The 25,804-nt window shown below is 39.1% G+C and overlaps 1 protein-coding gene and 1 long non-coding RNA gene across 2 annotated transcripts; one reads left to right on the top strand and one right to left on the bottom strand.

Moving 5' to 3' along the window:
* The first annotated feature begins 3,959 nt into the window (after window positions 1-3,959).
* LOC124279717 (IgGFc-binding protein-like) lies at window positions 3,960-19,314 on the top strand. The gene is made up of 7 exons (XM_046715577.1): window positions 3,960-4,071; window positions 13,003-13,098; window positions 13,308-14,581; window positions 15,087-15,186; window positions 15,590-15,637; window positions 16,032-16,100; window positions 17,977-19,314. The coding sequence occupies exons 2-7, from the start codon at window positions 13,053-13,055 to the stop codon at window positions 18,237-18,239; spliced, it is 1,800 nt and encodes a 599-aa protein (XP_046571533.1). The 5' UTR covers window positions 3,960-4,071; window positions 13,003-13,052; the 3' UTR covers window positions 18,240-19,314.
* A 773-nt stretch (window positions 19,315-20,087) lies between these two features.
* Window positions 20,088-23,464, bottom strand: LOC124279715. The gene is made up of 2 exons (XR_006899459.1): window positions 23,271-23,464; window positions 20,088-23,107 (listed from the first exon to the last, which is right to left on the bottom strand). It is a non-coding gene; the product is annotated as an uncharacterized LOC124279715 (long non-coding RNA).
* Between the last annotated feature and the right edge of the window lie 2,340 nt (window positions 23,465-25,804).

The raw sequence follows: 25,804 nt of genomic DNA, 5'->3' as shown, positions 1-25,804 counted from the left end.
ACGCCGATGACGAGGGGTAAGGATAGGTCCACGATAAGATCTACGGCAATGGAGGTTCCAGCTGTTAAGACGTGGGCATACGGTATCAGTACTGATTGGTTTTCCGTGTGTTCCCACTGTCCGGCGTGCTGTTTCGGATGCCTACACGAAGGGATTCTGTACATGCTGTCGCACAACATGGCGGTCTTGTAGTCTTGTGGTCACCCTTGGTCTGCCATTACGGGGGCGATCATTTGTGGTGTTGGTGGCCCGGAAACATTGCTGCAGCCTGTAGATGGTCCGAACGTTGACCTGGAAGTGATTGGCTTGTGCAGTGTGGCCAGCTTCAAGTCTTCCTAGCGCCTGGTTCCTTTCAGCTGTCTTGAGTCGCGGCATCCTACTGACATTGTAATGTGAATGTTTCAACCAGGTTTGGGGGTGCATTTTATAGGACTGGTCCTCCTGAACAGCACGTGCAGCATGAGTTGCATGAAAAACATGGAGATCACCGTACCATCTCCGAGATCAGGTTGCGCTTTTGAGACCATTTCCTGAGTTTGGGAAGGAATGTCTTTGCTCAGGTAAAGTTGGAGATGTTGTCAAAAATATACAATCAAAACATTAAATGAGCTTACAGTTATCCGTTTCTGCGAAGGAAAATTCCAACCTGACGTTTCTTTTGCTGCTTAGTATATTTATTTCAGCAGTATTACAGCTGTACGATGTAGTTTGTAAACAAATCGATTTGAGCCATACGATATGATGATATGATGACAGAGCAAGTCACCTACTGTAGAGAATATACACCTGTACATTCTGTGGCTGAATGATATCTGTCGTGGAGCGATTGTGCTGCCATAACGGTAATCGGTCTAGGGAATACGATAAGTTATATCTGCCGATTCTTTAAACTGCACCTTCCGTGTTCAACAGCGTTAAGTATTTTGAAAACATTATTTGTAACATTGTGTATTTGTTCTTCACTTGTTGGACATAATGTTTTGACTATCTTGGATTTATGTAACCGCCACGTGCTGTCATGCCTTAGCCTATCGGACTTGATTGACAGAGAACAGAAAGGTCAACTGAAGGAAGGCTCATCTCGGTGGACCTATCGTGCATGTCGGAGCGCAATCGGTGTGACTGCAGGCTTCAGGAAATTAGTAAACAAGGCCGTTATTGTTGATAAAGTGAGAAGTGCAGGGCCGTGTACTTAACACCGGGGGTGGAAGTCATCGATCTCCAGACTGATTTACAATAACGGAACAAAACGCACATATACTGGCCGTTCGCAAGGACTGAATAGGTGCAGCCCTGATTTGTTTCAAGTCAATGAAATGAAAACATAATCCTCTTCTACCATTTACAAGCTGTATCCTCATTATACTAGCTTTAAATTCAGAATTCGCTTCATATCTAAATATGTTCAGTTTGCCAGGGGACGTATTTAATATTGGGTTGAAAAGAACAAGCGCGAAATATTTTCACTTCCCAGTCTGGTACATCACCAGAGTGACAAGCATTGTCATTGTGCTAGAAGCACGCCACGGAGATCGCCAGGTACTGAAAGTTCACATCTAAGCATGAAACACTAGCCTAGTGGTCTGTTTAAAACTCATAAGAGAAGTTTCCTTCACCTGATGAAGGAGTAAGGATATACTCCGTGATCTTTCTATGTGTATCACTTCTAAATGCCATTCAAAGACCTGTTGAAAACTACATTTTCAAAAACTCCATTTCTAGACGCAATCTTGATAGAACTTGGGTGTTTATGTTTTGTTGAAGCATACCCAAGTATGAACATTGTTCTGTGTTGAAGCATACGTAAGTAGGACATTGTTCTGTGTTGAAGCATACGTAAGTAGGACATTGTTCTGCGATGATGATTGTGTGGTGACAATATTCTGTATTTATGCTTTATGTCGGGACAATGTTCTTTGTGAGGAGGTGATTGGTGTGGGCGTTTTTATCAGGAGTAATTTTAAAGAACATTGTAACTGCTGATTATTTATATACTAGGCACATAAAGAAACTGTGCATGCAAAAATTTAAAATCTAAATTTATCAAACCTGTGTAGACACATAAGGATTAAACTCAGAGATTAATGACATGTATCCTACATGCATGCACGTGCCACGTTCCGTGATGTCAGTTGGTTCGTCCTTGAGACGTGCAATACGTTGTTGCACGTGCATTCTGGGAAAGAGAAACAGAGCAAATGAATGCCACACAATACTGTCACATTGGAAAGCTCAACCCCTGCCCTTGCGATCGTTCAAAAACTTAAACGGCTATTGAAACGCATAGCATACCAAGGCTCACGTCTGCACAACGTCATGAGGCCTTTGGGATGGTCCGTGGGGGAATGTCTCAACGACAAGTGGCTGCACATTTCCACTGCCACCGGAACACCATTTCTGCACTGGTGAGACGCTAACAGAACACAAATGACGTCATCGATCGGCCACGTTCTGGACGTCCACGTGTAACAACGCCAAGACAGGACATATGGATAAGAGTGACCCATCTTCGCCACAGGTTTCAGACAGCAGTGATGACTGCCCGAACCATCCCTGGACTTCGCCGTATCCACCCCAACACAGTTCGACAACGTTTACGTCATCACGGGATCAGACCACGACGTCCCGCCATACGGCCTAACCTGACACAACGTCATCGACAAGCTTGCCGAATGTGGTGCCGAAATCATGTCCGCAGACCCTTGTTTTGGTGGAGAAATGTTGTTTTTACAGATGAGTCCAGGTTTAACATTTCCCATAGTGATGGACGTCAACGTGCCTATAGACGCGTGGGAGCACGTTATGCACAGGCCTGTGTCTTGGCGAGGAATCGCTGTGGTGGTGGTTCCGTGATGATTTGGGGCGGAATAACAATCCTTTGGTGATTGTTCAGGGCTACTTAACTGGCGTGGGCTACAGGGATCAGATTCTTCGACCTGTGGCAATTTCTTTTCTGCAACGTCATGGCCCTGGGTTAACATTCCAACAGGACAATGCCCGCCCTCATACGGCAAGGGTTGCTATGGATTTCTTGCAACACCACAACGTTGCCTTACTGCCTTGGCCTGCAAATTCACCGGATCTCTCCCCGATAGAGCATGTTTGGGACGAGATGGATCGACGTCTACGCCGTCTTTCTCATCCGCCAGATAACGTCCTTGACCTTGCAACAGAACTTGAGAGAATCTGGCGTGACATCCCACAAGCCTTCCTTGCACGTTTGATAGGCTCTATGCGTCGTCGATGCACTGCTGTTCTCAATGCCGATGGTGGACATACCCGTTATTGAGCTTGTGACATGGTCGTTTGACCCCTGTCCCGCTTGTGGACTCGTGACGTCATTGTGATTGAAATTCTCCCGACTTGTTATGGTCTCATGATCCCTCCATTAAAGTTTATATGTACCTTTGACATTGTTATCGTACTTATCAACTTGGATAATATTTTGACAATGCACAGTTTCTTTATGTGGCTAGTATATATTGAATAAAATATTATTTCTTGGGCTGAAATGACAAATTCCAGAATCGCAAGCTGGCATCAGAGAAAGCGAGAGAGAGAGAGAGAGAGAGAGAGAGAGAGAGAGAGAGAGAGAGAGAGAGAGAGAGAGAGAGAGAGAGAGAGAGAGAGAGAGAGAGAGAGAGAGAGAGAGAGAGAGAGAGAGAGAGAGAGAGAGAGAGAGAGAGAGTTAAATATTGTTACACCCTGTATATCATTAAGCGCCAGATAAATATGCAATGCACACTGTTTAGCATCACACTGTTTATGGTGTTGCTGTTCCACGTGCTGTTTAAATGAAATGCTTAACATCAATAATCGATTAAATGAGAAGTGTGTATTGTGCACAAACCGTGTTTCCTTGAGTGGGGTTGACGATGGAAGGCTAAGGGCTCACTTTCTGATGGTTGTAATGGACCATTGTCCTATACGTCCACAGTGGAGCACATTGATCGGTTTTCCCAGTCGCCCCCAGTATTATTCCCTGGGATTGTGATGGCGTGACAACCACAGAGTGTTAATGTATAACACTCTGTTATGAATACCTCCTGTAATGACGAAACCCGGATACAGGTAACTTTGAACATACATTTCGTTTTCGTAAACAATTTGGACGTAAACATTTTTGTTAGCTGTCTTTATTAATAACGTATTTCTTTATCCAGTGAGTTTTGTGCTTCTAAAAAGTTCGGCTTCTGGTTCTCGATGATTATCTTCTAGAACGTGTTTATGGTATACTAACACTAATACCTATATCATGAAATTACCTGAAATGAAACAACGGCAAACTGTGGATCTTGTTTCGTCTATAGTTTGAGATTAACTGTACATGTACCCAATAACGGCAAACTGTGGATCTTGTTTTACGTCAATGGCAAGCTTATAGTAGGGTCATGTTTTGTTGTTTGTACAGTACCCAACAACGGCAAGCTTATTAACTGTACATGTACCCAACAACGGCAAACTGTGGATCTTGTTTCGTCTATATTTTGAAGTTAACTGTACATGTACCCAACAACGGCAAGCTTATAGTAGGATCATGTTTCGTCTATAGTTTGAAGTTGACTGTACATGTACCCAACAACGGCAAGCTTATAGTAGGGATCATGTTTCGTCTATAGTTTGAAGTTGACTGTACATGTACCCAACAACGGCAAGCTTATAGTAGGATCATGTTTCGTCTATAGTTTGAGGTTGACTGTACATGTACCCAACAACGGCAAGCTTATAGTAGGATGTTTCGTCATGTTTCGTCTATAGCTTGATATTTCGTCTATAGCTTGAGGTTAACTGTACATGTACCCAACAACGGCAAGCTTATAGTAGGGTCATGTTTCGTCTAGTTTGAGTTTAACTGTACATGTACCCAACATTCAAGAAAAGCTTATAGTTAACTGTACATGTACCCAACAACGGCAAGCTTATAGTAGGATCATGTTTCGTCTATAGTTGATGTACATGTACCCAACAACGGCAAGCTTATAGTAGGATCATGTTTCGAAGTTAACATGTTTCGTCTATAGTTTGTACATGTACCCAACAACGGCAAGCTTATAGTAGGATCATGTTTCGTCTATAGTTTGAGGTTGACTGTACATGTACCCAACAACTGGCAAGCAAGTTTATAGTAGGATCATGTTTCGTCTATAGTTTGAGGTTAACTGTACATGTACCCAACAACGGCAAGCTTATAGTAGGATCATGTTTCGTCTATAGCTTGAAGTTGACTGTACATGTACCCAACAACGGCAAGCTTATAGTAGGGTCATATTTCGTCTATAGCTTGAGGTTAACTGTACATGTACCCAACAACGGCAAGCTTATAGTAGGCAAGCTTATATCATGTTTCGTCTATAGTTTGAGGTTGACTGTACATGTACATGTACCCAACAACGGCAAGCTTATAGTAGGGTCATGTTTCATGTTTCGTCTATAGTTTGAAGTTAACTGTACATGTACCCAACAACGGCAAGCTTATAGTAGGATCATGTTTCGTCTATAGCTTGAGGTTAACTGTACATGTACCCAACAACGGCAAGCTTATAGTAGGATCATGTTTCGTCTATAGTTTGAGGTTGACTGTACATGTACCCAACAACGGCAAGCTTATAGTAGGATCATGTTTCGTCTATAGTTTGAGGTTAACTGTACATGTACCCAACAACGGCAAGCTTATAGTAGGATCATGTTTCGTCTATAGTCTATTGAGGTTAACTGTACATGTACCCAACAACGGCAAGCTTATAGTAGGATCATGTTTCGTCTATAGCTTGAGGTTAACTGTACATGTACCCAACAACGGCAAGCTTATAGTAGGATCATGTTTCGTCTATAGTTTGAAGTTAACTGTACATGTACCCAACAACGGCAAGCTTATAGTAGGATCATGTTTCGTCTATAGTTTGAGAGTTAACTGTACATGTACCCAACAACGGCAAGCTTATAGTAGGATCATGTTTCGTCTATAGTTTGAGGTTAACTGTACATGTACCCAACAACGGCAAGCTTATAGTAGGATCATGTTTCGTCTATAGCTTGAGGTTAACTGTACATGTACCCAACAACGGCAAGCTTATAGTAGGATCATGTTTCGTCTATAGTTTGAAGTTAACTGTACATGTACCCAACAACGGCAAGCTTATAGTAGGATCATGTTTCGTCTATAGCTTGAAGTTAACTGTACATGTACCCAACAACGGCAAGCTTATAGTAGGATCATATTTCGTGCAGTGGATTTTGTTACGTTACATGTTTGTAGTATATAGTAGGAGCATGTTTCGTGTATTTCTTTGTTGTGTACATGCGTGCAACGGCAAGCATGTGTCATGTTTCGTCTATAGCTCCACGAATCGGAATGTGTGTTCATCATCATGTCACATAGTAGGATCATGTTTCGTCTATAGTTTGAGGTTCGTCTATAGTCAGCGTAGCTTAACTGTACATGTTACCCAACAACGGCAAGCTTATAGTAGGATCATGTTTCGTCTATAGCTTGAATGTTAACTGTACATGTACCCAACAACGGCAAGCTTATAGTAGGATCATGTTTCGTCTATATTTGACGTTATCTGGGTTTGTGTACCCAACAACGGCAAGCTTATAGTAGGATCATGTTTCGTCTATATTGGTTAACTGTACATGTACCCAACAACGGCAAGCATAGTAGGATCATGTTTCGTAGCTTGTTAACTGTACATGTACCCAACAACGGCAAAGTTATAGTAGGATCATGTTTCGTCTATATATCGTGTTTACGTGTACATGTAGTAACAACGTATCGCGTGTTTCAGTGTTCTTTGTTTCGTGTAGTGGTGCGTGCATGTCTGTTTGTGTGTTCACGGCATAGTCACAGAATCGGGTTTGTGTGTTTACTATGTCACGTATCGGGTTTGTGTGTTCACTATGTGTCACATGTCGGGTTTGTGTGTTCACTATAGTCACATATCGGGTTTGTGTGTTCACTATAGTCACATATCGGGTTTGTGTGTTCACTATAGTCACATATCGGGTTTGTGTGTTCACTATAGTCACATATCGGGTTTGTGTGTTCACTATAGTCACGTATCGGGTTTGTGTGTTCACTATAGTCACATATCGGGTTTGTGTGTTCACTATAGTCACATATCGGGTTTGTGTGTTCACTATAGTCACATATCGGGTTTGTGTGTTCACTATAGTCACATATCGGGTTTGTGTGTTCACTATAGTCACATATCGGGTCTGTGTGTTCACTATAGTCACATGTCGGGTTTGTGTGTTCACTATAGTCACATATCGGGTTTGTGTGTTCACTATAGTCACATATCGGGTTTGTGTGTTCACTATAGTCACATATCGGGTTTGTGTGTTCACTATAGTCACATATCGGGTTTGTGTGTTCACTATAGTCACGTATCGGGTTTGTGTGTTCACTATAGTCACATATCGGGTTTGTGTGTTCACTATAGTCACATATCGGGTTTGTGTGTTCACTATAGTCACATATCGGGTTTGTGTGTTCACTATAGTCACATATCGGGTTTGTGTGTTCACTATAGTCACATATCGGGTTTGTGTGTTCACTATAGTCACATGTCGGGTTTGTGTGTTCACTATAGTCACATGTCGGGTTTGTGTGTTCACTATAGTCACATATCGGGTTTGTGTGTTCACTATAGTCACATATCGGGTTTGTGTGTTCACTATAGTCACGTATCGGGTTTATGTGTGTTCATCATCACGTTAAAATTCGGACATTTATGTATGTGGACGTGACATTTTGCATGGAAAATACAGAAGATACCTTATCTGCTTCAGCTTCAAAGCAGACATTTTGTTTATTAAAAATGTAATTCTGTTTGAGTTTGTGGATTGTTTTGTGTCCGACCAGCTTATTTTGTATCAACAATTTAAAGCAAAAATATTTTTCAAGCTTTTTCGACAACATATGTTTTTGTCGATGAAATCCCAGGACATCCCAACCCAAACCTTTCCTGTCCAGAACATCTAAAGATCAGTCCGTTCGACCACCCTTTTCAAATACTGGAATAAAGCAATTTATTGACGTTGCCACGTTATGAAAAACACACACCAATACTTCGATGAAAATCCTGAAACAAAAGCTTAGTAATAAAAATTAGATATGGAATAGAGAACGTTTCATCTGGGTAGGTTTATGTGTATGTGCCTGTTGTTAGCAGGCAAATATAATTAAAGCTCAATTAGCCATATATAAAGACGTCAGTTATAAACATCAAGTGTGGAGTCGCGGTATTTTCATATCGGTAAGTTTATGTGCTAAGTGGAAGCGTTTCATTACCAGCAACCTATAACAAATAGAAGATCGATTAGCTGTATGTAATGAGGGGTGTGTGAAGATAGGAAATAGGAAAGCGTGAAATCCATATCTGCTAACGTTAGCCCATATCCCCGCCACATACAACACACACCTTCATTATATCAGAGGTTGGTTTCTCGGCAGGACAGAGCCAACGGATATAAACTGTATCGGTTTGGATCATATACGAATAAAGATGCAAATATGAAAGGTCAGGTAGGTGCTTTTTTTAGTGTTTACAAACAAACATGGCATCGCCAATTGTCTCTGAATTAACTATCAGGAATTTCTAAAAACGTTATTGTTATTATCATCAGAACAACAGTCTGAGATATCAAGGCTGGGACGTAAGTCATTATACAAGTTTGGGCATAAGTTGCGTAGATATAGTGAAAACACTAACTTCGATCAATACCTGTGTTTGTAGAGCTCTGATGTTTGTGTCTTTTTCTCTCTGTTTGAATTGTTAGTTTGTTCTATTTTGTTGCCGTTTGTACATCTGGCTACACTTCCACTTCGTAACATTACGACCAGCTGTTAACAGGCCCAAACATGTGACGTCTCATAGCCTTAGGTTAATCCATCTTCTATGTATTTGTTTCCTTTTTGTAGGATGACCATAGTAGATATAAAATGCATATATACACATATCAAGCAACTACTTCTTATCAAAGTATATCAGTAACTGCAAACTCTGCAATGCACTTGTTCCTTCTAGCAATAAAGTGTTTCACTTGAACATAACATAATAATACTTGAATAAACTTTACATGTGTTACTTCATGTCCCAAACATCTGGTTTTGGACGCAATCACCGAACACTAAAACGAGATTAGGCATTAACTTGCGCTTGATGCGCCATCTACAGTCAACAGTAGCGCAGTGGATTCACTTTTTGATTTCATGGCAACATTGTCTCATTGTCTGCCCAAGACACGTCAACACAGCTTTAGGAAACCTGCGCCATTGCTGTACCAAAATGGCCCCAGCTCTTGAACATTCTGGGGTTGACATCTTAAGGCACGAAGATTTCTCCCAAGATCACCCCATACGCGTTCGATGGGACTGAGGTCAGGTGATCTCGGTGGCCATCCCATGACGTCAATGCCCGCATTTTGCAGGACATTTAGCCATCATTGAGGCAGGTGTAACTATTCATTACGGTTTACCTGTGTCAGAATCGGCCCAAATAACGGCAAAAAAAGATGGACAACGCGCATGCCCTTTCTATGATGTTGACAGTTACGCGACCACGAAACAGTGTGTTACTGGATGACGTGGCGGTAGTAACACGACTAACCAAATGAATTAACCGAATTGGATTGTCCTCGGCCTGTGACGTCACACGTGGCCGTCCTATCGTTGGCGATCGGAAGCGATTGATGCCCACAGTGCCCGTCTGGTCCATCTCATGGCACGTGCAACAGCTACAGTAGACTGGCCAGCCTGGAGCATGACAATTGCACGTTTACGTTCAACATTTGTAAAGCGTGGCATGAGATTTATTAATCTCTCAAGCATTCTGTGTGGGTTTTTCTAATCACCAGCATATTCCCTCTAAAACGGTCACCATTCGACCAACTGATAAACCTTGGTTTAATTCCGAACTTCGGAGAGAATGTAGAAAAAGAAATAGAAAGAGAAAAAAGGCCCAAAAGACAAACAGTCTATAGTCTGTTTGCATTGAAAACGTACCGATGAATGTCAAATTAAACAAAAAAGTAAATCGAATAAGATGAACTTAAGATTGCGAATCCTCATAATTTGACCTTGCCAACTGAACATTTAAATCTCAGAATTTTATTCAACTTAGGATAAAAGTTGTTTAACAAACGATCATAGTTTCAAATCGCTATTATTGGTTTGTATTACAAGGGTGTATGCACATTAAATGAAACACCGGTACATGTAGAGTTGGTCTAAGTTAACGCTCATCACGAACCGCGCGTGCATTTGTTTCGCTGTTCCAGCTACTGCTCTTGCCCCCTTGTAATGCAAACCAATAATAGCGATTGGAATGTATGATCGTTTGTTAAACAACTTTTGTCCTACAATGAATAAAAGGGGTGTCCTAAGTTGTGTACCTTGTACCCAATTCTTTTCTCATAAATAAAACATGTTTAAAACAAAAACAAACAAATTCAGCATCACAGGGTGACGAAATCTCTTTCTTTAAACTTGATCTGTTTTTCATCTGGAACAATTTCTCCGTTTTCTGAAACTTGACTTGAAACTAAATGACAAAAATACTCAGGAGGTATGCTGGCATGCTGCGAAAGGAAAATACAGTATGTGCAGGCAACTATGGATTTGCCAGTTTGTATACACGCCACATTGACTGAAGAACTGCTCAGGTTGGCTTTTTGTGACCCAAATAATTATAGGGGTATATCTCTTATTGATTCTATTTGTAAAACATTTTCCTATATTTAGAATAAGCGTTTAAAATCATGGTGCGATGCACATGAAATTATTAATGAGTCCCAGGCAGGCTTCAGAGCAGGGTATTCCACAATTCATCACATTTTCACTCTTCAGGCTTTAGTTCAAAAATATTCTGGTAAAAAGAGAGGTTAGGTTTTATTGCCTTTTTATTGATTTCTAAAAGGCTTTTGACACAATATGACATGATCTCTTGCAATCTTTAGCTCAAGTTGGTATTTCTGGTAAAAAATTTAATATAATATCATCAATGTACAGCAGTTTATCTGCATGTGTTAGAACCTCAATGGGTTTATCTTAGTGTTTTACATGTGACATTGGTGCCCGTCAGGGTTGTGTGTTAAGCCCACAGCTGTTTATCATATTTATTAATAAGTTGGGTTTTTTAATGGAACAGGAAGGTGGTATAGGTGTTAATGTTTCATCTGATTTTAACACTTTGTGTTCACTTATGCTGATGATGTTTCTGCACTTTCTGATACATTTAATCAGTTACAACAGAAGATAAATGCACTTGAATGTTTTTGTAAACAAACTGGAATGTCAATTAATCTTAGTAAAACAAAAATTCTTGATTTTAGAAATGGTGGGCCACTACGGGAATATGAAAAGTGGTTATATAATGGTAATATCCTATTGAAACTGTATCCTTTTATAAATATCTAGGACTTATATTTACACCAAAGCTTGTATGGAGTAAAGCTCAAAGCTGTCTGGTATCTCAAGCTAACAAGGCAATATTTTCTGTAAATGATTTTTAAAAAAAGATGGAAAGAGTAAACTGTAAAGACTTGAACTTGTTTAAGATTTTTAACTGTATGGTTTCGCCTATTTTGTGTTATGGGTCTGAGATTTGGGGTACTAAATATTGTAGCATCATTGAATCTGTTCAGGTACAATTTTGTAAACATTTCTTGAAAGTTTGTAAATCTACCTGTAATAACATGGCTCTTGGTGATTGTGGCAGACATCCTCTACACATTACTTATATGACTGAAGTAATTAATTACTGGTGTCATCTATTGTATATGCCTTATAATAGACTGCCAAAACATTGTTATATTATGCTCAAGTCCTTAGATGATGTTGGCCGCACTACTTGGGCAACTTGTGTCAGAAATATTTTATTAAAGTATGGTATTGGCTATGCATGGATCAGTCAGGATGTTGGCAATGTTGATTATTTCATATCCTTGTTTAAGCAGAGACTTTCGGATAATCTTAAACAATGTTGGTTCACTTCAATTCAAAAAATTCTAATAAATGTTTTTATTACTCCCAATTTAAGACATTTTTAAATGTGGAAAGGTATCTAAATTCTGATATTCCTTTACATCCCAGATCTGCACTCTCTAAATTTAGATGTGATAATTTTAATTTAGCTGTTGAAACTGGAAGATACAATAAAGTTAATTACAATGGGAGATTATGTTTATTTTGTAAATTGGATGACAAAAATGTTATTGAAGATGAGTTTCATGTACTCCTTAAGTGTGAACATGTTTCTGATTTAAGGTTAAGATTTGTTCAGAAATATTTGACTGATTTTGATCCAAATGCCAATTTTATTAACATTATAAAAACACATAATGACTGTATCATAAAAGATGTGAGTATTTTTCTGTATCATGTACTTCAGGGCATTAGAAATGTTCCTCTTACACAGCATGTGCACTAAACAATCTATATCATATGCAAATGACTGTATGATGGGCCTGTGGCTTTTTACTGAATAAACTTGTCTGTCTGTCTGTCATATTAGAAAAAATAATACATTGTACTCGTGAATGCATTCCGGAATGAGCATTAATGTGCACGTGCTGAATATTTGTATGACACAAGCATATTCCTTTCAGTAGTCGAGCTCCAACCTTCGTGTTGGTAAGCGCCCTATAGTACTTATCCTCAACGATGCTGATCACAGTTGGAATGGCATCGCTGTGTGTAGTTTAGGAAGCTGTATACGTCAGTCATACTTCGACAGATTTCGAATGGGATTTATTACTATGTTGTTCTGAGTTTTGTATGTAAATAAGTAGTTATGGGTTATTAACAAGTGAATCAAAATCGGAGCATTTATCGTCATTGCACTGCGAAGCATCACTATCTTAGAAACAGCTTTCAGTCGCATCTGTGTCTTTAACTGTTACTCCCAGGACATTTGCCATCTGAAAATACACAAGCGTGATAACCCCAATCTCTACAGTTATGATCAGTTTAAGTACTATGTTTTATCATTGCTTTAGATTTCATGGGTGAAGACTTGAGGAACTGAAGAGCTGCCTTGTGGAACGCCATGGATAATCTGCTGATTATTATGATCATTATTACGTGTAACAGAGGTGAGCGTTAGGATGTCCGTTGGCTACCAGCTTTCCTCCTTAAACAATGTATCGTATTTGCAAACGTTCGTGCTAGAGCGGCTCAACGATTTGTTAATTTCATTCAATTTAATCTTTGTAAAGTCAGATGTTATTTCAAAGTGATCTCGCGGGTTTACGTGTGGCATTCGTGTTTACTGTCATCGCACTAATTCTGTCTCTTAATTCAGGGTGCTTGGTGAAAGCTGGAACTGAGTTTGTGTTAGCCTTTACACAAGTATTCCATACAAGCGACAGCCCCGACTATCTGATCTTAACACCAACCACGAATCAGGGAGCAGAGGTGAGAGTTGTCGCCCCTGATTACCCTGACCTAGTCAGCACGACCATTACCATCGACCCAGGTGAAACACACACCCTGAAAATCAACGGAGCAATGGCAATGAACTACGGATCTTACATAGACAGGAAAGCTATACAGGTGACGTCAACATATGACATAACCGTTGTAGGCATGAACACGGAGACCTGGAAAGGAGCAGGATCCAGCTACGACACGTTCCTCGTCAGTCCAACGAATCTGTTAGGGAATGAGTATTACGCTGTTTGTTACTACACCACGCACAGTGGAGCCGGATCAACGTTTGCTGTTGTTGCCACAAGTAATGATACCGTTGTTTCCATCACTTTAACAACATCGGAAGATGTAACAACAGAGTTCGACAATGTCTCATACTCTGGTGGTGACGTTATAACGAAGACCCTGCAACAGTATGACGTGCTCCAGATACAGACTCGTTCTGATCTAACCGGGAGTCACGTGATTGCAAACAAGCCTATAGCCGCCTACAGTGGAGTCAACCGAACCCGTGTTCATAGTGGTAAATGTGCGTCCACCATGGTTGACCAACTTCCTCCAGTGAACGTTTGGGGGAAGGAGTATGTGACTGTGCCGTTTCCCAACAGAGACCTAGGAGACGTCTACAGAGTGCTGGCTAGGTGGCCCAACACGGCGGTGTACATACAGGGCGTGGACCCATTCCTCTTACTCGAACCAGGAGACTGGAGGGAGTTTTACCTGGAAAACGCGACATACGTTCGAGCTAACAAACCCGTACAGCTGGCCCAACTATCGGTCAGTGGTCAATCTGACGAAGGTGACCCGTCTTTGCTGATACTGTCCCCAGTTGATGCGGCCCGAACGTCATACGCAGTTGGTGTCAGTGGAACGGGTACATGGAGGTATTACACATCAGTTGTCATTCAAGAGTCTCAAATAGATGGTTTGATCTTCAATAACCAAAATGCCAGCACATATACCGTCTCTGTGGAACAAGTGCAAGGAACCCAGTATGCCATTGTGAACATGGAACTTTTGAAATCCTCCAACCTCAGTACTGTCTCACATTTGGGGAACACGTCATTCCTGGCCTATATGTATTCAAGCTATAAGTGTAGGGCTATGGCGAACTCTTTGGGAACTGCAGCGTCAACGCTCTTTGCCGTGAGTTATTCCTGTTGGTCTCGTTTTAGAGTTGTGTGTGTGCGTTTATAACTCTTGGTAACTCTATGGTGTAGTTTAGTAATAGCCTGCGTAGTCTTTTCGTGGTATTTATGTTTTAATTGTCTGTCTTTTTCACCGGAATGACAGGATAGATTTCCATGTCCCTGTCCACTGCTCATTTCCCCTTGGTGTTACCATTGGTCGCCAGTAACGTGTTCTGGTAGTGACAGGTGGTCAAATGGTCAGACTCCGGGATTGTGTTGCTGTTGTTCCATCCTACGGCTCGGATCGTTGGTCAGATTCCAGTATTTACCGGCCGCTGTCATATAGCTGGAATATTGCTTTGAGTGGCGTTAAACATCAATAATATCAGTTTTCGAGTGAATATTTCCTGTTAATTGTGATTTGACTATCAAAGTATGTTCCGGTGCTGAAAGGTGTCCTCGCAGGTGAAGAGGATTTTTGCATTTTACCTCAATATCCAGTCAAATGACCAACCTTTCAGGCCTGCGCACCAACCTCTGGTTACCCGGGAGACGGCGCGGACAACGACTGTGACGGTGACATTGACGAGGAGGCGTGTTGTGCCAACAGAGAAGGAATAGGTAGTATTATATGCTTTATTGCCTTTGGGCAATACGTGGGAAGTCGGGCTTCAGATGTACACTGTCTATTGTCGGCACGAGGCGCTCTTCAGAACCATGTTTCTCAATTCTTCAATGTTGGCTAAAGGAAAGAATTTTACATTCGTGACGAGACTTGGTTCTCGTAAACATTAGAATGTTGGGCAGACAAGCATATCAAGAGGATTTGTTTTTCAAATTTCTGACCGGGCACCAGATCAAAATTACCTACTATAATGCCTTCAGCGCTCAATGCGCCATTTTCGTTATCGTCAGTATCTGAATAAGTGGATTGTGTCACGCTGTGGAGTATATAACATTACTTATTGTTATTCCTAACGGTTTACAGTAGGAAGTGTTCTCATACTGCACACTAATGTTTCAGATGACGACCTGGACATGGTGGTTGACGAGGATTGCTACGCACCTCCAGGTACGTGCGTGTATCCTGCCTACATTCATTCATTCAATCAATCAACCAATCTTGCTTGACAACCGTATAAGAGCCTATACCGAAACATCGCATCATAATATTATGACGAAGGACCATTCCTATTATTCGTCAACTAAAATGCCAATCAAACAACTCCTGAACACCAGTGATGACACATTGTGTGCGTCGAAAGGACAAACGAGCTTATTGAGACTATACATAACGAAAAATGTATAAAATGTGCAGTCTGTTTCCCAGACCAAAGAGAAAAGTGTTGTGTTGGTATACCATGGTCACTCTGACTTCTCCACTAATGTACTGAATAGTGAATTAGCATTGTCTTAACCTGCAGAATCATCTGTTATCATAGTACCTGTATGAGTTTATGTTACAGGTGTACAGATGGGCAGTGGCTCGGAGTATGATGTATGCTGTGAAGGCAACACAACCTATTTGTGTAAAGGTAATTCCATACACTATGGAGAACTAGGTGTGAATATATATGTCTCTCTAATAGGACAATCGATTCCTTATTATTTATATTAGAATTTTTCATTTGATAATAATATATGCTTAATATCTATGCTTCAGGCTGTTAAAGAAAACAAAAGATTATCATAGAAAAAAAACACTTATGAGTTTTATCTTATTATACACATCAAGGCTCATAGTTTTAATAACAAGAATCTCTGGTTTTGCTGCTATAGCTCAAAACCTACGTGGTGTCTGTATTTTTCGCTTTGTTTCCCATCTCAAATCTGTCCTGAATACTGAGATACTAACAACATCCCCTCCGCTGTGGAAACAGATGCCCCAACGTGAAATACTCTCATTTTTGCACATATACATCTGTGCATAAAATAAGCACCGCCCTGTATTTTTACCAGTAAATTTGGTCTGAAATGAAATTCTAAACTCTTTCCACTATAATTTGATGGCGCAAGCATTTAACATTTCTAAAACGAAAACATCATTGAAATTACCATGTACTTTAATTAGAATAATTGCCTATATTTAAAACAGGTGTTTTTCTGTCCTAAAACAAGTTACCTTATTTTGAAAAGTGAAAGTAATAATTAACTGTTATGTGGCCTATATATTCGTTATTTATTGTGAATGGATGAAAGTTTGTAAACTAAGATTTAGGAAAAGTTACAGTGAAACTAAAAAAAGTAAAATGTAACAATGCAGTAAAAGTTGCTTTACAAAGAAAACAAACGGATTTTAGCTGTAATTATCAGTATCCCGCCAGGAAAAGTGTTCATTCAATACATAAAACTCAAAATCATAAAAGATTTATTCCAAAATCTTGTTAATGTGTCCTTTTTTAGTTTTTGTCAATTGCAATCTGAATTGTTGGAAAATGGTTTGATTCTTTGACATTCGGGTTCTTCCTGATTATGCATAATTAAAGCTTACTTGATGTGTAAATGCCATCTTGGTATATAACAGAATTGTTATTTTTAGTCAAAACGTAATTTAATTGTGACGTTTGAGCAGGAGAGGAATAGTTATTTTCGGTAAAAATTCAGTCCCATCACATTTTCATCAACATATTCTTTCATACGGAATAGAAAAGGTTATGGTATTTGTAAAACTGTCAATGGATAAAGCTTCTTTAACTATAGGTTGATTAAATTGATGGCTATACCCAAACTTTTCTGTAGCATCATATCTTATTTTCAAAAATGCAGGAGTGTATACATTAAAAACCCTGATCAGCTTGATCTTTCTTCGTCAGTATTTATTAAATAATTGTTTACAAAGCAAAGCGACTCCATCTACATCAAGAGTGAATTTAAAGACTATTACCTAGTGATCTAAATGGTAAAAATTCATAAAATAAACTATATATTTAGGGCAAAACATTTTAGTTTATATCAAGAAATATAATCTATACTCCGGAAACAAGGCCCACTGTTTTAACTCTGTCAAACACAAACTTGTGACTGAAACTAGACAAACTAATACTCATGGAAATTTCCAAACTCGTATTGTGTGCATAGTTGATCAGGAAATATTGAAAGGCGTTAAGCAATACCGCAGGGTAAGAGTGGCCTATAGTATGGTTGAAATTGAATGTAGATATTAAAGGATGTCTTGTTGGACCGCCGTGATGTTGCTGGAATATTGCTAAAAGCGGCGTAAAACCAAACTCAGTCAGTCTTGTTGGAGATTATATAACATACCTTTGTTTTCAAGAATTAACCCATATTATGTTACTCAAAGACCCACGAGCTGAAACATTGCTTTGCCGACTGAGAAAAAGTCTCTCAATGAACTGTACTAACAAACTTCATGCCCACATGTTTACTTGCACGTGGTATCCGTTCCCACAGAAAACATAAGAAATGGACATTTCAAAAGGATTGGTGCCAGAAAATACTTGGCCACTAACGTGTCAGCGTCTCACTCGCGCAACAAACAGCAGTGTTTCCTTAACTGTGGGAGAGACAGGGACTGTTGGGCTGTCAACTACCAGGTGCCATCGGGAGACGTCAACTGTGAGCTACTCCGTGGATCACTGACCAGCTACTCACTGGAAGAGAACTGGTCACACTATCAGCTGGACTGGTCCTGGTCCGTGTATGTCCCTCTCTGAGCACACCCTGCACAAATAGCGTGAGGAACATCTTAGTACACTGTGCTGTCTTGTACAAAGTCCATTACACGAATATACTTGTCATGTTGACATCGCTGTTTTAGTTGGTATCATTGTTGCAGTGTTCTTGAAAAACCTCGAAGCGATATAGATCTGGAATCTTCTGCCCTCAGATCGGTTAATAGCAAATCTCGTTAGCGAAGAGACAGAAAGCAATACCAGAATTCATACACGTTAAGTATAGCAGCTTAGGTATTTCAAACCACCTATCTTCAAATTCGTGTCGATAATAATTTTGAGGGCGTTTCTTCGTACTTTGCTGCAGACTCTGGTCTCTGGTTGTCGCTTGGTATAGTATTGTTTCTGAAATCTTGCTCTGAAATAGTGCCACACTGTGGCTTATCCGGAGAAAAGGTGAACAGGATAAAATATCAACTAAAACAACCCCTTATCAAAGCTTGGTATCAGATGATCAGAGCAGGTGATGCTGATAAGATAATTAACTTTGTTTCAAAGTTTCGAGTGTCAGATGGATCATTTAGTATAAAAATAAATCTAACATGTCTAAAACTGACATTTACTATATTACCGCCTGTATTATATCGTCTAATATCGTTGCCTTATATCACTTATTTTGGTCTTGGTTTTGAAAAGACAAACTTAACATTTTCTGGATTTTAATGTTACAGGGATTTATATGTATGTACATGAATGAAAAAATGTAGACCTTGTGGTTTTCGAGATGTTTCAAAAATATTGCAACACAGTTCATGTATATTTGATCTTCAAAATTACGAAAATATCTTTTATGGCGACAGCCAAATTTGAGTCACATTGCAGTGACATTATAAAGTCATACAGCCTGGAATGTTTATGGATAGCAAACAAATAATGCACTACAGGCTATGCAATAGTTGTCTTGGGGGTTCAGTCCTGTCCAGATGCAAACCAGGAAAGTGTTGTGAACATATGATTTGGAGGATCTGTAACCAGCATAATAGTTAATATACATTAACAAATTGTCTACACTTTTGTAACTGTGAGAACAGAAACACAATAAAAAATGTAATGATTATGTCTTCTTTTTCTGTCTACTCTTCTGCCCCCAAACACAAGAAACACACACAGAGTGTGACTTACCCCTCAGGTGACAGGTATAACACCTCAGCTAGTCAAGCAGTGGTAAACAGCCTGTGACAAACTGATCACAATAGGTCTCACCCAGGTTAGCTCCAGCAACGTGCAAGACCGACACTGAAGGATATAGTGGAGTCAAGAACAACTTGAACATCTCGACAAAGTATCAACAACAGTCAGATAGTAAACTAGACTACCATCAACAGTCAGATAGTAAACTAGACTACCATCAACAGTCAGATAGTAAACTAGACTACCATCAACAGTCAGATAGTAAACTAGACTACCATCAACAATCAGATAGTAAAATAGACTACCATCAACAGTCAGATAGTAAACTAGACTACCATCAACAGTCAGATAGTAAACTAGACTACCATCAACAATCAGATAGTAAACTAGACTACCATCAACAATCAGATAGTAAACTAGATCAACAGTAAGGCAAATATGTCTGTTTCCGGTTACCCGACCCTATCCTACTTTAATTGCACTGAATTAGGGTAAAGGGCTCTCACTGACAAAACCTGCAAATAAATAACATGAATAATAATTTGATATGATAATCTTTCAATGTTTCACCACAAGGCATTGTAACAACATGAATTGGTATCCTTGAAGACATTCTCAGGTGCCTACTGTACCTGGTGATAACAGTCTAAAATATTATTATAACATATTACACTAATGAAAAAATAATGAACACTGACAAACTGTTTTAAAACATTTATTTCATTCTTAGATACTCATTTAATCAATTTCATTGAAATAGCATTGAATAGATAGGTATTCCTATTTCTTTGTATATCGGTAAACCTTCCTGACATACGGCAAACCCTTCATGATTTATTTACTGCAACATCATGTCATGTAGTATATTCCCGACATACGGCGAACCCTTCACGATTTATTTACTGCAACATCATGTCATGTAGTATATGCAAGGTCAGGACAGCTGAGATCAGCAGAAAAGTCAGAAAAAAGCAGATCACAGATCATCTCAACACCTCTCACAGATATGTTGGGAATAAACATGTTGTCATTGAGTAACTTGCCACATATCAGAAAACTATCTTCATTGATAAGGAAGGAAGATATGGGACAGTGGCAAGACACAAACCTGAATGACTTCATCAGTTCAACCAGTCTCCTGTTACCACCACCAACTACAAGTTCAACACCTTACTAGTGGAATTCTCCATACACAACACCCAGAAACTAACATTAGAAAACTGCAACCATTTGATGCTTTTCCTATAGAAACATTAATAGAAGGATATGGAACAGCAAGTTGACCATTTGATAAACACACAAAGTTTATTGTGCTTCAACTTCTTTTTAACTAACCCTGTCATTCATTCTCCAGTCATTTGATACATATACACATATAAAGCTCAAACAATCATTGGCGTGTGGGAATTCATTTACTTTAGTGAGTTAGGTTTAATACTGCTTTTAACAGATATCCATTATATCAGATTGTGTAAGGTTATTGTCAGTGGAATATCCACAGAGAGGCAGGTCTGCTTTTACCACTGCAACAGAACCCAAAAGCTAGATATGGGTCCGACAAGCCAAGAAACATAGTCAGGGTGATTTGTCTGGGGGGTGTTCTGGTGGTATCTCTTTTCCACCAACTTCTAGAATGCCACTCAAACAAATCATTCGTCTCCATATAGTTTTGTCATCTCTATAATCAGGGTGAACGAGGATTCAAACCTACAATCATATGTTCCTGGCTCACCCAAGGGACGCAACTCTGCACAGGGAATTGCAGTTTCAGATGACAGTGCCTAATCATTTTAGAAAAATGTAACTGTCTGATATATCATGGAAGAAAAGAAAACAATATGCCTCATGATAAAAGTGTAATAATTGGCAGTCTGCTACACCCCGCAAGCTATTTACAAATAAGCATAAAATTGTATTTTTCGAAAATTACGTGTCAGAAAAAACATGCTGTCATTGTGTCAGTGTATGTGCTGAGGGTTCACGTAACCCAGGTTCGCTGTGGGTTCACGTAACCCAGGTTCGCTGTGGGTTCACGTAACCCAGGTTCGCTGTGGGTTCACGTAACCCAGGTTCGCTGTGGGTTCACGTAACCCAGGTTCGCTGTGGGTTCACGTAGCCCCAGTTCGCTGTGGATTCACATAGCCCAGGTTCGCTGGGCTACTGTAAACTCCAACCGGGTGAGGATTCTGGATTAGACTAGGCCCCCAGCTTACGTCAGTCACAGGATTGTCTGGCCCACACTCATATATATATATACAATCTGTTGTCATGATGATTAACATTGACATTCACATAAATATCTATTTTGTAAAATAAAAATGATAATAAAAGTAGATGCCCTAAATTGACAGCAAATATCAAACACACATCTTCAGTGCTTGGTAGGCAAGAGCTAAATTTCTTGAAAATACATGACATGTTTTTACATTTGTACATTCCATGATGTTTCGATATAAATGAAATCTACAGTATTGTATTCAGGTAATTCTAAAAAGACACTGTGACTGTAAGAATGTAGTGAAGTACTGGTGCCTCTGTCAAATGATCTGTCGTTGGGTTCTGGCCTGCCCAAGGGACACAACTCTGCACCATGATTTGCAGCCCCTCAGATGACCAGGTCAACTCACTCTAAATGTATGAAATATAATTACATTTGACTACAGTGAAGTTAAAATGAGTGAGTCGCCTTCACAGTGAATTTCTTCGATCAACAAATGAACAGACAAAATAATCACAGTGACGCTGAAAAAACATATTGGGTTCAACTGTGCGTGATGTGTGCGATGTGCATGAGGCGTGCGATGTTCGTGAGGCGTGCAATGTGCATGAGGTGTGCGATGTGCGTGAGGCACGCGATGTGCATGAGGTGTGCATGAGGTGTGCGTGAGGTGTGCGATGTGCGTGAGGCGTGCGATGTGCGTAAGGCGTGCGATGTGCATGTGGTGTGGTGCGATGTGCGTGATGCAGCAGACGGACCACTAATGACGAGTGGTTGTCTGGCTGTCAGCAGGAAACCCATGTCCCGCCCAAATAGCTATCTTTGTGATCGATGCAAAGTAATAATACTACTTGTCCAACATAAAATCTGTATACAGATATACCACCAACAGACCAGAGATGCAGACCTGGCTACAATTGCGCTGGAAGTCTGCGGATGAAGTGCTGCTGGCCCGATCCCACAGCTTACATTACCATAAGTCTCTTCAACATAAACAGCAACACTAAAAGCATCCCAACTATGACATCTGATTTGAAGCACAAGGTAAAACACAAATCATGTGAGGACTGGCAATGGAGACGATATATTCCATGCAACCTGACATACAGCATTCACCCCTAATAAAAACATCCAAACCAAACAGTTAATGATGTAACTCTCTGCAATACTCCAATTCCAAAAACATCACATGCTGGAAGATACAAGATACACCAGCCACTCTCCGCCATTACTGATCTCAGCAGTCTGTCCTGTCATGTCTTCAATGACAGACCCTCCATATTTCACAGGTTATAATGCATTATAAGATATGTATAGCTAGCCCTCAGCTTCAAACACATTGTAAATGTAGTTCACGCTGAGAGCTGGCCATCCTCCAGTTTGGAGGGCTTGTGGTACTGGGTGGTTGTCAAGGTGATCACACCTGGTATCATGGATCAGTCTCATCAGCATCCCAGGATATCCTTCACTAGCACTTCTCTGTTGGTCTTTTCAGAACAGCCTGAAATATAACAACAGATATAACAGATAAATCTTCCTTAAACAACCTGTTTTGTATTCCAATCCAGTTTATGCTATTGCATTTTATCACTATTTCGTTTTGCAATGCCACAATGTCATGTCTCAATATCAGAATACCGTGTCGTAATTTGTCACAGTACCACCTGGCTTTTCAGGGCAATATGGTGATGGCAATAATCAGCCACCATAGGGGTCTGTACAATACTGATGACACATCCTGAAATATTCAGAAGTCATGTCATTAATGAACAACCTTCAAAGCAACATCGTCATCAGACAGTGTCATGACATATGAAAGTGACCTCCACAAAAGTGAGAGTTTTATCATTGGTAATTTGTAAATATGTAATTTTTAGAGTAAAATTGATATTTTATACTTATCCTGACTCATGCTCTTTTTGCTTGTCTTCTTCTTCTTGCGAACATAGTGGAACACTTGTATCTCCCTAATTGAAGCTCCCTTCAATGTAAAATCACTAATTAGTACTCAGCACGAGTTACCTCCCTTCCACAAGCGCGGGAACGAGGGCGCCACCTCCACCCATGTGCCTCACTCTCTCCTCATATACTGAGCCCAACATTTGAATTTACAGGGAAATCCAAAGTGTTATGTGGGGAGGATGGGAGGGCTTACCTCATGAGTCAGGATAAGTATAAAATATCAATTTTACTCTAAAAATTACATATTTTTCCTTATCCTGACTCATGCTCTTTTTGCTTGTAGACTCGGACGGAAAGGAGGTGGGAAATATATAATACTTTGGATTTTAATAATTAGTGATTTGAACTGTGATGATTGTAATAACCCTATGGGAACTTCATAAAGGTACTGAACTGATGAATTCCTGCTGCTAACTTATCAGCTGCCATATAAAGGTTATTACAAAGTACTTATTATGATAAAGTATATATAACATTAATACAATGCTTAAGACTAATAGACTTAAGCTTGTTAATATGCTAGTATAAACTCCTTAGAGTTTGTTAGCTAAAATACTTTAAGATATAAACATAGTACTAAGCTTAAGATATGATTAAACTTAAGCTAATTATATAATAGCAAAACTCTTTAGAGTTTGTTAGTTAATATACTTATATGATATAGATATAATGCTGAGCTTTAGATATAAATAAGCTTTAGCTACATATATAATAGCAAAACTCTGTAGAGTTTGTTAGCTAATATATTTTTTACAATATGAGTATAGTACTGTGCTTAAGATATAATTAACTTAAGCTACATATATAATAGCCAAAACTCTGTAGAGTTTATTAGCTTATAGATTAATAATGTAACCATAGTACTAAACTTAAGATAAGATTAGACTTAAGCTAAATGTATATAGCAAAAACTCCTTAGAGTTTATTAACTAATATACTTTTATGTTATAACCATAGTACTGAGCTTAAGATATAATTAAACTTAAGCTATATATATAATAGCAAAACTCCGTGGAGTTTTGTTAGCTAATACATTTTATAATGTAACCATACTGCTTAAGATATGATGAAACTTAAGCTAATTGTATAATAGCAAAACCCTTTAGAGTTTGTTAGCTAAAATACTTATATGATATAAACCTAGTATTGAGTTTATGAAGGAAACCTTAAGCTACATATATAATAGCAAAAACTCCGTAGAGTTTGTTAGCTAATATACTTATATGATATAAACATAGTATTGAGCTTTGAAGGAAACTTTAAGCTACATATATAATAGCAAAAACTCCGTAGAGTTTGTTAGCTAATATACTTATATGATATAAACATAGTATTGAGCTTAAGATTTGAAGGAAACTTAAGCTACATATATAATAGCAAAAAAACTCCGTAGAGTTTGTTAGCTAATACAAGTTATAATGTAACCATAAAGCTTAAATTATGATGAAACTTAAGCCAAATATATAATAGCAAAAAACTCTTTTAGAGTTTTGATAGCTAAAATACCTATATGATATAAACATAGTACTGCGCTTAAGATATGAATAAGCTTAAGTTACATATAGCAAAAAACTCCGTAGAGTTTGTTAGCTAATACATGTTATAATGTAACCATATTGCTTAAGATATGATGAGACTTAAGCCAAATAGCAAAAACTCTTTAGAGTTTGTTAGCTAATATACTTATATGATATAAACATAGTACTGAGCTTAAGATATGAATAAGCTTAAGCTACCTATCTAAAAGCCCAAACTCTGTAGAGTTTGTTAGCTTATATATTTTAACAATCTGAGTATAGTACTATGCTTAAGATATAATTAAGTTAAGGTAAATATATAATAACCAACTCTGTAGAGTTGTTAACTTATATATTGTATGATGTAATAATCATAGTACTGTGATGATAAAAAGAACTTAAGCAAATTATATATAGCATGTAGCTATTTAGTACTGTTATAAGATAAGTAGAAATCTGTAAGATTGACTTATCTTCTCCGAGGAACTGTCAACTGTAGTGCGAGGACCATGGGATCGAATTGGTGGATACCTGAGACGTCCTCGGTGATGATATCTCTCAGATAATGGTTGGCAACCACCATATCGGATCTCCAGAAAATAAACCCTCCATTATTTCAAATAACATTGTGTAGCTCAATGCAGAAGTTAGCGCTCTAATATCATGAGTATTAAAAAGCTCATGGAGGGTCGGATTGGGTCCATCCGTCTTGTATGCAC

Source organism: Haliotis rubra, unplaced genomic scaffold, assembly GCF_003918875.1.
Source record: "Haliotis rubra isolate DU_JTF1 unplaced genomic scaffold, ASM391887v1 Scf255, whole genome shotgun sequence".
NCBI classification, from domain to species: Eukaryota; Metazoa; Mollusca; class Gastropoda; order Lepetellida; family Haliotidae; genus Haliotis; species Haliotis rubra.
Note: the sequence above shows the minus strand (reverse complement) of the source record. Positions and strands in the feature narration are given on the sequence as shown.

Coding starts and splice junctions, on each gene's coding strand:
- LOC124279717 (XM_046715577.1), top strand. CDS start 13,053: ATGGATAATCTGCTGATTATTATGATCATTATTACGTGTAACAGAG. Junction 13,099..13,307: donor CATTATTACGTGTAACAGAG/GTGAGCGTTAGG, acceptor CTCTTAATTCAG/GGTGCTTGGTGAAAGCTGGA. Junction 16,101..17,976: donor CACAACCTATTTGTGTAAAG/GTAATTCCATAC, acceptor CCGTTCCCACAG/AAAACATAAGAAATGGACAT.